Source organism: Mustela nigripes, chromosome 4, assembly GCF_022355385.1.
Source record: "Mustela nigripes isolate SB6536 chromosome 4, MUSNIG.SB6536, whole genome shotgun sequence".
In the NCBI taxonomy this organism is placed as follows: domain Eukaryota; kingdom Metazoa; phylum Chordata; class Mammalia; order Carnivora; family Mustelidae; genus Mustela; species Mustela nigripes.
This window is the reverse complement of record NC_081560.1, coordinates 68,539,039-68,553,778: the sequence shown is the minus strand read 5'-3', so window position 1 is coordinate 68,553,778 and position 14,740 is coordinate 68,539,039. Positions and strand designations below refer to the sequence as shown.

The following is a 14,740-nucleotide window of genomic DNA, read 5'->3' as shown; positions in this document are numbered from 1 at the left end:
ATGTCATCACAAAAATGTATAATAAAACTGTTTCCTGCAGTCATCTGAAAGGCTGGCCACTTAACCAGAGAGTCACAAGACTGTTAATGCATGTTGGTTGTTCTTTGATGTTTGTAATAGAGGACAGTAAGGAAACGGTGTGCTGAGGTAGAAACTAGTGGACCTAAAGCAGAAAACTACTGAGAAGGTCTAGAAATTTGTTTCTGGGTCCCAGAAACAGGAGGTAGGATTGCTATGACTCGTAGCTTTTCCCAAATGCCTCCCAATTAGGAAAGCTAAAGGATCAAGCGCTGTGCAAGTTTATACTGACGGTATGGCCTCATTTTACCTGTTAGATAGCCTCAAAGGAGACAGACTTTCCATGAGAGCAATGGCTAGACATGGAAACAAGGAAGTAAAGTGGGCTTGAAAGCATTGTTCCCAAAAGAAATCTGAGCGTGTTGTTGTTGGCACATGGCACTGAATGAAAACAGACACGGAAGCCTGTCGGGTTTCTCAGATACTTCTATTTTCACAGCAACCAAAAGCCTGCCCTGAAAATGTCCTCAGACTCCAAACCGATACCTCTAGGAAGAGGGCTACTAAAATTTCAGTCTTCCCAGCATCCGCTTCAGACACCGCCTTAAAGCGTGAAGCACTAGGAAACATTCCCAAGAGGAAAAATTTGGACTCACAGAGAACATGAGAAAGAGAACTGCCAAGACAAGGAATCTTCTCAACTCCTCTCTGGTGTAATAATCTCTTTGTTCCAGAGCTGAGTGTGTTCCGTTCCTCCTTTCTTTTACTAGGAGTGTTTTAGTTCATACGTAATCATCGTAATTGGATATGTGTATGGGGCAATACTTTTATTTTCTAGGCTGCCACACGCAGCCATGTATGGACGTGATGCAGAGGTCAGAACATCACCCAGAGGTCCTGTGGTTTGAGCTGGATACAGAAATTGGGTAGAAATTTAGTTTATGTTCCTTGGCAAGGGAGAAGGGTGCGGAGGGATATTTAGCGGCTGAGGGGCGGACTTTGACACAGATTAGTAATTGCTCACTAAAATTCATTCTTTCTTTCTCCTGAAACATATGCCTCTCCAGTCATATACCATCAGTCAATTTTCCTTATAGTGAGTCAGGTGTGGCCATGTGATTGGTTCTTACCATTAGTAAGGGAGAAGAAGTAATGACTACCATTTCTAGTCCTGGGTCTTAAGACACTGGGTATTTCTCCTTGACACCCTCTCTCCTCTCCTTCCCGTTTGATGGACACAGACGTGGCTGTGACCTAGCTTTCACTATGCAGATAACTACAATCCCCTGGACGATGGTGCAGTAACATGTTGCTCAAGGTCCACTCTCTATGCAACTCCCCACTGCTCTGCATCCTGGAGGCGTTATGGGCTCCATTAATAGCTCCCTTGTCTTCCGGCTTCTAGCTGGGAGGCTGAAGGGGACTTAAGTCAAGATATTTATTTCCTTTGCTTTCTCTTTGCTGAGTTGTCACAGGGTGGCTCCCTCCTTCTACCAATGACCATAGCATCTTTTGCAATGGTCTCTCCTTTATCTATTCTCTTCTGATTTTAGTAGCTGCTTCCATAACTTGTTCCTTCAAACCTACAGTTAGAAAGAGTTCTTTGCCTCCCCCCCACTTCCACCCCCCATCTCTCCCTCTCCATTGCTAGCCCTGAGGTGTTATATTGTACCTTGTTAGTTTCCCTTAATCTTCCTACTCTTGTGTCAAGAGTCCCCTTAAAGAACTTCCTTCAATAGCCTTGTTTGAGTGTGCCTTCTCTTTCCTGTAAAAACCTGACCAGCAATGTCTCTGAAATGCCCCATCAAGGGAAGTTGTCCCATCAATCACTCTCCTGAACTGGAAAATGAAAGACAAAGACACATTTAAAAAAAAAAAAAAAAGACATTTTATTTTTGCTCTGCATAATAGTTTAGTCTTACCCTAGTTAATAGAGTATTATATTCTTTTTAGAAGTTTGTTCTTTTCACAAAAATTTCAAATTTGTTGGCATAAAGTAGTTCATCAACTCCTTTTTTATCTCTCTAATGTCTATAGAATCTGCATGTCTTATTTTTCATTTTTGACACTGGATAATTGAGCCATTCTTTTTCTCGATAAGTCTCACCAAATGTGTATTAGTTTTTATTAATCTTTTTAAAGAATGAACTTTTTGGCTTTTGTTGAATCTCTACATTATACATGGTTTCCTGTTTCATTAGTTGACTAATTATTATAACAAAGTACTTCCCAAGCTTGGCATTTTAAAACAGTCAGAAATTTATATCATGATGCACAATTTTCATGAGCAAAGTCAAACCTGCAATGTTTTTATATAACCTAGCCTTGACAGTCACATATCATCATTTCTAGAATATCCTGGGGGCCATCTTGGCTCTGGCTACCATATAGGTTTTTGCTCTTATTGTCACTATTTTCCTTCCGGAGCTGAACTACCTCTAATCACTAGGCATGTCTCTGACAATAAATAGAGAGACCAGGGAACGGATCACAATGAGTCATCAAAATGCAGCATTTATTAGGAGGGGAAATCCCCCTGCTTCCCACACCAACAGAATCACCTCAAGATTGGGAGCACCTACATGAAGGAGAACCCCAGAGCTTTGTGACTTTCTTAAGCCCTCTCTGTGAAAGAACACACTAGTCTCTCAATAATCAGATCCCCCAAATGTCTGTAGGAGTTTTTATCATCCAGCCTTTCCTAAATTGGCCTGGGGAGAAGACAGGGCAGGGCCAACTCTCAGGAACCCACCTGCATATCAATGCCCTTAGTCATCCCGTCTCTAGCTTTCCATGTTGCCTCTAGTCTGGTAAACTTTGTACAATCTATTAGGTACAAAGATTAGAAACAGAGAATAAGACTTTATTTTTAATTGACTATATCTTAGTTATTGCTCATAGTTATTATTTTTTTTTCTGTGTCTCTCTGATTATTAGACTTTTGAAACTTAAAATCTCTCTCTTTTTTTTTAAGATTTTATTTATTTATTTGACAGGCAGAGATCACAAGTAGGCAGACAGGCAGAGAGAGAGAGGGGGCAGGCTCCCTGCTGAGCAGAGAGCCCGATGTGGGGCTTGATCCCAGGACCCTGGGATCATGACCTGAGCCAAAGGCAGAGGCTTTAACCCACTGAGCCACCCAGGCACCCCTTGAAACTTAAAATCTAAGAACTAACTAAAACATTCTGCTGGGTCATTCCTCCTCTGAATCAATGGGAACTACAGTCTTACTGTCTAAATCAAAAAGGGCTGCATGGGCTACATAGTAGACTTTTACCCCGATACGACACTTGTCAGCAAAACGTAAATCTAATTGAGCAAAAATCTTTAGGAAATAAAGAAGCCTCTTCAATTTCCCATCCCCAGAAGAGAGGGGGAAAAAAGTCAACTAACTACTCCCCAGCAGAAGTCACAAAAGGAGAAGAAGGTGGAGTGCATGGGCAGACTGACTCCCATTAGCTATTTGCCAAAGGCTGTCCTGGTTTTTGAACAGAAAAAGAACATTTTTATTCATTCTCATCAAACTAAGGTTGAGTTGGTCCTTAAGACAGGACTTTTTTTTTTTTTTAAGATTCTATTTATGTATTTGACAGACAGAGATCACAAGTTGGCAGAGAGGCAGGCAGAGAGAGCAGGGGAAGCAGGTTCCCACTGAGCAGAGAACCCAATGCCTGGCTGGATCCCAGGACCCTGAGATCATGACCTGAGCTGAAGGCAGAAGCTTAACCCACTGAGCCACCCAGGCACCCCCATATTATTTATTTGTGATTCCTCAGGTTGAAGTCTGTGGGATGTTGCTTAATAGGGTGTGTATTGAATTAACCAGAGGGCAAGTTTGAAGCAATTGAAGGTCACAGCTCTAAGGCTCCATTCCATGGTTCAAGAGTAAGCCGATTAGAGTACTTCAGACACCAATAGCCCTCCACAAAAAGGCGTGTTAAAAAGGAACAGATTAGCCCTGTTCCGCCCTAAGGTACCCAGGAAGGCGAGTCTGTCAGATTTTCCAGAATGCGGTTTCTGGTGTCTGTACCGGAAAGGCTACAAGAGGGTCTGGCAGTTTCCTGGTGCCAGTCCTTGCTTTTATCCATGGCATAGGTGCCTCACTGGCACCTAGCACAAACACAAGAAGAGAAGGGGATTTGTCAGTATTTGAGCATCAGCTTTACTCCAGATCTGGACCACAGGAGGCTGAGAATGTCAGGTGTAGGAGGTAGTTTTGCTTCCCGGTTAGCAAGGGGCCCTGGGTCAGCTGGAATGCTCACTCACCAGAGCATGCACATCTTACTGTAGAAAGAATATTGGGGATACTGGACAAAAAGCATTGAGAAGTCTGGCTTCTTACTGGACTGTCACTCACTTGACTTAGGACTTGGTGGGCATTACATAATCGCTAGGCTTCTTTGCATAAGAAAAGCCGGGCACACTATTATTGGTTTTGTCATTTCTGTACAGTTTCACTTATTATATGAGTGAGGGTGTTTTGTGTTTTTGGTTTTGTTTTTTTTTAAGATTTTATTTATTTATTTGAGAGAAAGAGTGAGGGAGAGCACAAGCTGGGGAAGAGGCAGAGAGAGAGGGGAAGCAGACTCCTGGCTGAGCAGGGAACTCTATGTGGGGCTCGATCCCAGGACCCTGGGATCATGACCCAGGCCAAAGGCAGACACTAAACTGACTGAGCCACCCAGGTGCCCGTAATTTTTTTTTTATTTTTACTAAACATGAAGATTGACAACAGAGACAATAAAATCAAGTAAATGTTTACTAAGAGAGTTATTTAAAAGGGAGCCGGGAGGACACCGAGGAGATGGGGCTTATGCACTTGTTCTGGATCAAATTCTCAGAATTTTCGCTAAGCTCAGCGCAAGTCCCAGGCATCTACTAGGAGTTAAGATGGACATGAACAGACTTTCTGCCTTGCCCTAGCAACCAGCCACACACAGCTTAGTGTCACTGTAACTATACCAACACCAAGCACCTTTTCTTCAAACAACTTAGGTAAATCTCTTCTTTCCTCTTTAAAAACTCTAACCTCTTTGTCTCTCTGCAGCACGCTTTCAATTCTAGTCGAATCCATGTCTCCCATGTTTGCAAGCCCTAAGACCCCAAATAAACACATTTATCTTGCTGCTTGTCATTTTGTGTTTCCTTGGTTGACAAGACTTTTGGGGATGTTTGGAGTCTAGAGCAAACAGTACAGAGCTTTGTGGAATACCGTGCCTATGAGAAGTTTTCTGTGGTACACAGAAGCCACGGTGCTTGCCTGAAGCACAGAGCCATTATTGGCATACTCGGTGCTGATTTTAGGCTTCTCAGATAAAACATTCTGGATGCGAAGTACCTGTCAAGAAAAAGATTATTCGTCAGTATGCTACACGAGCAAACAGCTGCCAGGGACATTTTCCTTCTCCAATACTCCAGGACTAATATCGTTCCCAGAAATCGATACACTGAAATTTGTGTACAATTATTTTTGGGGGGGTATTCTGATGAAAGTATTAATGTTCTAATTATGTCTGTGCAGTCAAGTGGACTGGTTACTGACATTCACCAAATTCCCAACAAGACTGTTTACACAATTTCGATAGTTCGGACATCTCCTATAGAAGAAGGAGGTGAGAACCAGTGGCCGTTCTTATCTAATTCTCAAGTGAATAGTGTTCCTCTGGAGAAAGGGTCTTGCCTTTGACTAGGCCTACTGTATGGGGAGGGAAACACAAGACAGAGAGGATGAAGGGACACTCTGTTAGCAAGCCAACCTAATCTCGTAACCAGTACAGTGGTACTTGTCCCAGCTGGAACCCCCCCTCATATCCATAACGTGGCTCAGAAGCATAAAGAATGCACACTTTGGAAGTCAATCTGACACATCCCACCTACTACTGTTACTGATTCTCAAGATCAACACACTTAAGTTTGTTCATCAGTAAACATGTAAGAGCTCAGTTTTCTGAATAGCCTGGAGGAAGTTCACTGAAACAGCACATGATAGGAATTAAAGAAAACCAATTAGAAATTCATGAGTCATGAGCATGTATCGACACTTATTAGGAACAGAGTTGAGTTGAGTTTTGTCTTTTCATCTTAAGGAAGATCCTATAACTTCATCTCAGGTTAGTTACATGAAAATACTCAAACTTGGAACTCACGTAGATAGAAAAGTGAAGCCTCAACCACAAGGGAAGGGTGTCATTGATTGTGAAGGAAGAAGCCTTATCTACAATAAATGTATGATGAACTTGAAAACAGAGACAAGAGAAAGATCCTGAACAATTTTCCAGACATGCTCTAGATCATATTTTCATTCTCTTACAGCAGACATTATTGGGTGTTTGTAAAGAGTAATATGGCTCACTTTTGGGGGGCGTGTGTCTGAAGCCCAGGTAGATTGGTAGCCTGGGGTAACAGTTCGTTAGGCTCTAGATTCAGACTGAACTTTTGTTTCTGCTTTTGTTTTTGATGTTTCTGCTTGCTTGTTTGTCTGTTTTTAAGAAGCTGTGATTAATATGTTAATAAATTAGAGAAACAGATTTTTCTTCCTTTTAACTGAGGAAGAGCAATATTGGAAGCAGAAATCGGGATATTTACCAGGGCCAGTTACCAGGCTGGGATTTGAATCTCAATTTCCCAACTCCCCAAACCTAGATTCAAACATTATATCTTTCTCCAAACCTTACCTTCTCAATGAGGTCTACCTTGATTCCTTTATTTAATAATAGGACTGCCCATCCCCCTGTTCACAGAAATCCTGATCCCCTCTACCCTGTTATATTTTTTTTCCCATAGAACTTACCACCTTCAAGCTTGCGATATAATTCACTTACTTCTTACGCTTATTGTTCATTGCCAATTCCCCCTCCAGAAGAGCAGAAATCTTTGTATATTTTGTTTTCTGACACATTCCAGGCCTTAAAATAAAGTTTGGCCCACTATAAGCACTCAATAAATTTTTGTGAATTAATCTCTCAGAATTTGTGTGCCAGGAATTTATATCTATATTGAATTTACTAGAGATTTGTTATTCTTAAACTCAAAGCTATAGAAAATTCTCCTCCTATTTTTAATGCCATATAAAATTCAATGGTATACGCTATTGTTTTAGAAGATTTTTTTTTTCTTTTTCCTTTTTGCATAGGTTCCATGCTCATGCTGGGGCCCAACATAGGGTTTGAACTCACGACCCTGAGATAGAGACCCGAACTGATATGGAGAGTCAGATGCTTAACCGACTGAGCCACCCAGGCACAGCTGTTTTAGAAGAGATTTAAATAACACAAATAGCATCTTTAAAATGAGACATTCTTCAACACTATCATATATATTAGAACCTGCTGGCAAAACTAGTTTTGTTTTGAGACTACAGTCATTTAAATCCTTTCTTTTGAGCTTCATAGTAGTGTGAAAGCAGATGGTCCCACATAGGACTTTCCCTTTGCCTAACTTCAGGCCCTTCTCAGAGCCTACATCCTGATTAGAAATATGATATGGCAAGCTATGTCAGTGTGAATAATGAAGCTCCTACTTATCTCTTCTTCCCAATAACAAGCACAGCTCCTGCAAGGATGGGACATGTTGTCTAGCACTGGTATGAAATTGGCATCAGGAGACCTGAAAAGGTTAATGGGCTGTAACTCTCCATCCTGCTAAAATCTCTGCTTTTTCCATATGCAGAACTTGTTCAGTTCTGGAACACTGCATGTGACCCACTAAATTCTCCCAAGTCACCTTAACAATTGTTCTTGCAGCTTTGCCTGTGAGCTCAGAGAAATACAGGCACTTACTTCGGACCCTGGAGGATCTGCAGGGTTATAGGCCAGCAGCTTCATGCCGTCAGGATGGCATCCGGCCCAAATATCTCCCGTGTCTGGATCCACCGTCAAATTATCCACTAAGGTGCCCAGATGTATCACCTTCCAACAAACAGGAAATAAAAAGACGTGGTTTCAACTTTCTTCTCGACCCTTCCTCCCTCCCACCAGCTCCTTCTGGCTCCTAAAATGGGTCTTTTTAAGGGCCTTACTATTGAATTTTAGAAGTTCAAGCACAATCTCACCGATATTCTTCTAAAATGGTCATGTTTCCTGCATTCAAGGAGCACATTCCTAGGTCAGGCGTAGGAACCGATCTAAGAGGCCACATGGTGAGGGGACAAGGCAAGCCAGGAGACTTTTACCTTCACTGGAGTTAAATCCCAGTTCTCATGTTTTTTCAGGACATGAATGTTCTGAGCAGTTACATCAGCTGTGTAGATAAATCTTTGAAGAAAAGAGCATTTAGATGTAAGCAAGTAGTAATGAGAGATGACATTAACTTTTACTTTGGAGGAGAGGTCTAACAATTCACAAGGGTTCCAAGTGCCCCTGAAATGTCTTTCTAAAGCACGGTACAAGAAGATAACAGAAACTTATTTTTAGTATTCTTCAAGAGCTTGAAGTAAGCATTAAATATGAGATGTGACTATAAAGTAAAGAACTTGGTGTTTCTAGGTAACATATAAGCTCAGTCTCATTACTTCGGAGCCACAATGTATTCCTTAAATTGTGTGGAGTTAAGCAGACCTCTTTATTTTAAGTCAAAAGAGTCTGTACTTCCACAAGAAACTAGTGCTTACAAAGAAGTATCAGATGACCATGAAAGTCAATCATACTCATTTTTTAAAAAGAAGTGGAACTTAGAGATGTTTTCTACAGGGATCATCTCTATTATCTCAAATGCACATAGTAATATTCATGGGGTACGTTTCTTTTTCAAAAAAACCATCCAATCTAAAACACTTTAAAAGAGATTCTCATAGAATTTCATGCTGCATAAAATCATATTTAGAAAAGTCTGCTGTTGTGTATCAGTAAATATGAAATTGATACAGTCACAATGCCCAATCTAAGTCAGGTCTCCTTCTCTAAAAATAACTTTTGGGTAAGTCAACTTAGTGTAAGTAGTTAAACACCTTTCAGCCTCATAAAGGCAGAGATATTGGGCATTTATTCTCCTTTTCAGTGTGTTGGGTAACTGCTTCTAGAGTCACATGTTAAATCGGACCAAGGACCTCACATCCTTGAATCCACATCCTTCATTTCATTGTGTGTGTGTTGGGGGGGGGGCTAACATGCAAGAGGGCAAATGGTGTGTTTATGATCAAACATAGAGTGAACACACCCAACCTGTCCACCTATCCAGCGACAACTTAAACTTAAGGAGGTAACCACCTCTCAAAGGAAGGAATCCACTAAAATGTCAAGAGCAAAGTATTGGAAAATTATAAAAAGCTTACTTTTTGTCTAGTGAGACTGTGATCCCATTGGCAGAACTAAATCCTTTGGCTACCACTTTGACCTCTCTTGGACTATAGAAAAGAACATGACTCCAACGAAGATCCAGGATAATCTCCAACAGCACCAAGAAGAAGTTGGTAAAATAGTGGTCTCTTGTAGCATAAAACTGTTCTGGTCCAAGAACCACAATGTCATTCAGGCTATAGTGAAAATAAGAAAGAGAGAGAGAGAAAAACCCATGGTGTATTTAAATATCTAGACTGTTGTCAAAAACACTGAATCTCAAAGACCTTTATGTTCATCAGTTTGAAAAAGTATACACAAAGCAGTATGAATGAAGAAATTCCACACAAAGGACATGATTTTTCATTGCACCTGATGGGTTTTCTTTGAGCTGTTTATTATTTTCTCAATCTTCCCTTCCACAGAAGTCAGCAAAAACACATAAATACACATAAAAAAAACCCCTCAGTTCCAAATCATTGACTTGTAAATGTCAATCATGGTTATGTGCAATGGTCACAGTGCAACAATGGTTATTATCGGTGGTCATCAATAGCTCTGGTTCACTCTCTTCTAGGATTAGATTTCTCCATGCCCTGGATGTTCGGCCCAGGCACATGACTTGCTTTTGGCCAGTGAGATGAAGTGATGTGTGTGGCTTCCGGAAGGAAGACGGGCCAGTATGAGATCCACCATGCATCCCTTACTCTGTGGCAGTAACCAGCAACTTTTCTGATGACTGAAAGTGTGGCCTGTTAGGGCCCTATAGGAGGACAATATAAAATTGAATCCTTGAATCACTTACATTGGACATGTAGCATGAGTAAGAAAACAAAACAAAATTTATGGTTTTGAGCCACTAAAAACCTTATAGTTTTTCTTTGCTGTTATTGTAACATAACCCAGTCCATCCTGACCTTTATAATTGGGATTGTGAGTGCTATTCTTTCTTGCTTATAGTCTTTGGTATTATGAAAATTTTTAAATGAAACAAGCCATACTCCTATAAGAGTAAAGAGCAATAAAGTCATTTACATTTTGGAAAAGGAAAAAAGAGATGGTGACTTGAAAAAAATGTAAAAAAAAAAAGAAGTAAAAGAAAAAAGAGAAAAAGTGTAAAAAATGAAATACTTTTCAATTGAATTTAGAAAAATTTTGGATGAATCAGGAAATACTTTGAGGTTTTGATTTACAATGACTTTTCCAAGATCATTAGACTACTCATCTTTTGGGTCTCAGCTTAAGCATTCATTCTTCCAAAAAGTATTGGCAGACACCACAGGTTAAGTTAGATCCCAGAGCACCTTGTTCTACCGCTTGAATTGCTTGGTTAAGACTGAGTACCGGGGCACCTCTCAAAAGTACTCTTTAGGTCCTCCAAACTTCACCTGCTCTGTTCCAGATGGCACTCCTCCAACCAGCTCTGCCTGGTTCTAACAGACCCTTACCTCATTTTTATTACTGGCCTCAGGCTCCTACTTCCAGGCTTCTGTGATGAGGCCAAAGCACGGGATAATCACCAGGCTTGACTTGCACATGCACAATCAAGAATTTTCAGGAGTTAATACCCTCTGGGGGCAAACTTCGGCTCTCAGGAGATGGGACTGGTGAATAAACTCTTCTCCCTTTCTTATGGCAGCCAGATTGTCCGAAAATGAGGCTCATGTTGCCTACAGGAGGACAATCTTATGATTTCAAGCAGCTGCACTTGGCAGTGGCTGGCTTCATTAACACTCACCATAGCCTCTCCTCTGCATGAGCTTCCTAGCGCTGCCGTGACAGAGTGCCACAAACTGGGGAGTGGAAGACGATAGAAATTTGCTGTCTCGCAGGAGGTGAGACCTCTGAAGTGAAGGTGCTGACAGAGCCATGCTCCTTCTGAGGGTTCGATGGGAGAATCCGTCCTTGCCTCTTCTAGCTGCTAGTCACTCCGGACATTCTTTACCTTGTAGATGCTTCACTCCAATCTCACTCTCTATCTCCACAGGCATTCTCCCTGTCTGTCTTTCTTCTTATTAGGACATAAGTCATATCGGATTAAGGATCCACCCCCACTTTTAATATAACTTCATTTATCTAAGTATATCTGCAGTAATCTGATTTCTAAACAAGGTTATATTCTGAGATGTTGTGGTGGAGGGATGGCTGGTTAGAATTTCAGCATATCTTTTTGAGAGGACATAGTTCAAGCCATCACACCCGCCTCTCCCTACCTCAGGCTGATCCCTTTCTTCTGGGTCCTGGGGTGGTAACTCTCCAATAAAGTAATTGCCTATTGGGCGCCTGGGTGGCTCAATGCGTTAAAGGCTCTGTCTTCGGCTCAGGTCATGATCCCTGGGTCCTGGGATTGAGCCCTGCATCAGGGTCTCTGCTCCGCAGGGAGCCTGCTTCCTCCTCTGTCTCTGCCTGCCTCTCTGCCTATTTGGGATCTCTGTCTGTCAAATAAATAAATTAAAAAAAAAAAAAAGTAGTTGCCTATTAAGTTTTCCCTCATGCTATGTTTTCACTGAAAGGAATTCGTTCAGTGAGGTCAGAGGTCACCATCACCAGTTGGGTAAGTCAAGCCAGTGACAGAACCCCCATTTCACTAAGGACACTGAAGCATAGGTTGAGAGATTTGTCCACAGTTTCTCAGTCACTCCGTGGTGGTCCTGGTCCCTTCTGTGCCTCTGAACCCAGTGCAACTCATCATGGAAAGAGTTCAGTGACCCCCACTTCTTTTCTTCTGCCCTCTGCTTTTGTCATTCCTAATTCTACAGGGAGAAATTCATACATGATCTTGAGAAAGACAGCAAAGGAAAGACAGTGAACTTCCTTCCTTTTCTTTTCCTGATCCTCTATCCCGGGAAAGATTAACCTCTACTGTCTTTCAGCATTGAGTCCATTTTATAAAAGACAAGTTCCTTCTTGTTTGTTACAGCCTTAGAACAATCAAACTACACACTAAAAGACTAAACTATTTTTCTCAACAGAGTAAAAAGGATGTTCATCACTATGACCGAGAGTCTAGCTTTTAATTCGGACCAATCGAGGCTTACACCCTGGTTCTGCCACTTACAAATTATGTAATTTGGGTAACTTAACCCCAAATTTCTTAGGTCCCAGTTTATTCATGCCTATTACTAAAGGCTGTTGGGAGAATTAAATGAACTATTTTGACACAGGGCCTGGCACACAGTCAATGTTTAGTAAATGTGAATTTTTATATGAGTTGATAGCCTTTTTTCAAATCCTGTCCTAAAGCTTTTATCAAACAAAGGAATGGCCCATCTGGAGGCTGGTTATAACACCCAGCTGGTAAGGCTCTCAGAACACAACCTACTGGGACAACTAGAAAAAGGTGTAGGTGTTTGAAGAGAGCCCAATAGTGAGTATTGCATTGTTGTGGTACAGAGGATGGAATTAGAGCTGGGAATCTAATTGAACACCTTTATAGGATTAAAATGCTTTCAGAGAGTTGGAGAATATAAAGATATTCAATACTGAATACAGCAATTTCTAGTGAGATGCTGGGCAGTGTCACCATGGGAACCTCTTGAAAGCTTTAGGAAAAAAATGCTGCAAAACAAAAGTTTAAGCCTGCTGAACCAAAGAAAACAAAGCACACAGCAGAGATGCAAAATAAATAGAAGTGCAAAATACTTTAATTCCATACCTCTTGAGAAGTTCATGTTTTATAGTTTTCAAGTGTACAAGAGAATGTTGTTGTTCCTCAAATTTAAATTTCTCCACCGTGGACTTCATGTGGGGATGATTCACAACGTAAAGATACACAGTTTTGTCTAAGGTGGAAAAAAGGCATAATTTCCAAGAAGTTTACTTCTATTGCAACTGTTATTATATTCCTAGACTTGGTGTACAACTTGGTCATGTTCAAGCACTTTTCTTATACACCTTGCATTTGGTCCCCCAGTACACCTGCTAGGATCCCCATTTTTAAAAAAGATTTTATTTATTTATTTGAGAGAGAGACAGAGACAGAGACAGAGTGAGAGAGCATGAGAGGGTTAGAGGGAGAAACAGAGCCCCCGTGGAGTTGGGAGCCTGATGTGGGACTCGATCCCAGGACTCCAGCATCATGACCTGAGCCAAAGGCAGTTGCTTAACCAACTGAGCCATGCAGGCACCCTAGGATCCCCATTTTATTGAGACAATTGAGGTTCAGAAGGTGAGTCACTCAGCAGCAATTTCACCACCACCAAGTGGCAGAACCAAGCCCAGATGTTTCTCAATGGTCTCCTGATCCTCACTTACATACCCTCTCCAACAGGAAGGTATAGAACTACAATGGTACATGGACATATGTGGTTTCCCAAGGTGGCCCTTCAACAAAAAAAGTGGGTGCATGTAAGCAAGCGGGTGCTAAGAATTCCTTTCTTTGAGAAATGCCAACATTGCAACACATGTTCAAGAAAGGTCAGGGTTATATAATTATCTTAAAAGAAGGAACATGTCTCAGCTAGAGAAGAAAGTTCTGACACAAGTCCACCATCTAAGGCTGCAACAACAATATTTAATGATCCCAATGGACACAGAAGTAAGTATAAAGCCAAGAGAAAGAAGACTAGTCAATTCTGGGTACTGCCAACCTCAAGAATGTTCCCCTCTGTTCATATTAAAATGTGAACTGCTGGGGACAGCATGGAGGGTAGTAATACGTTTTCTCAAAATACTGTTTTCTGACTTGACAGAAGCTCTAGCTCAGAAGAGCTTTGGAGTTTGAAAGAGCCTGGCCCCATCCTCCCCCTGCAGGGCCTGGTCTATATTCATGTTCCCTATTCCATTCTTGATGAGTTCCCGATCACGTAGACCAAGCACCAGCCCTGAGATGCAGGGGTTATACTCAGAGCCCCTGAAACACACAGGTACCTTAGCCCTACTTAAGGAAAGGCACTGCCTCAGAGGTGACTCTTTCAGTCTGACCCAGCTCAGTTCGAGGGCCTGAGGCTTGGCAAGCAAAGCCTGAGTTGGATTTCAGCCCCCACGTGGCCCTTCAGCCAGACACTGTGGCCAGATACAGCGTGAGCATTATATGTGTGGTGCCAGTTTTACCCCTTCTTTAGGCTTCTACTGGACCCTTCCTTCCATATAACAGATGCTCAGTAAGAAAATTTTTGGTTTTTGTCTTCTCATTCCATTTCAATTTATGGGTAATGTTTTGCCCTTATTAAATGCATAATTAAGGGAAGTGACTAGTAACTAAAATAAGATTGCAACCATAATATATTCAGCTTCTGAAAGTCTGATTAAATGCTTGAGGGTTAATCTGTAAACTGGCTCCATCTCAAAAAACAAAAACAAAAACAAACGAAAGAAAAAAGTAAGCGCCTACTCCCCATGCCTCAATAGTAATAATAATAATAATAATAGTAACAATTCATCCCTAACATTATCCCATGCAGTAAAATAGCTCCAAGTTAATTTGGTCACTCATTATACTTTCTCCAATG

The 14,740-nt window shown here is 41.3% G+C and overlaps 1 protein-coding gene across 1 annotated transcript in view; it reads right to left on the bottom strand.

Annotated features, from left to right (window-relative positions):
- Positions 1–4,759: 4,759 nt before the first annotated feature.
- The window catches only part of PON3 (paraoxonase 3), a 28,233-nt gene continuing 18,252 nt past the window's right edge, over positions 4,760–14,740 (bottom strand). The window contains exons 5-9 of the mRNA XM_059396820.1: positions 12,946–13,072; positions 9,287–9,487; positions 8,189–8,270; positions 7,797–7,925; positions 4,760–5,356 (exon numbers count right to left, since the gene is read on the bottom strand). Of these exons, the coding sequence (XP_059252803.1) occupies positions 5,198–5,356; positions 7,797–7,925; positions 8,189–8,270; positions 9,287–9,487; positions 12,946–13,072 (698 nt within the window). The 3' untranslated portion in view covers positions 4,760–5,197. The remainder of the gene's footprint in view (positions 5,357–7,796; positions 7,926–8,188; positions 8,271–9,286; positions 9,488–12,945; positions 13,073–14,740) is intronic.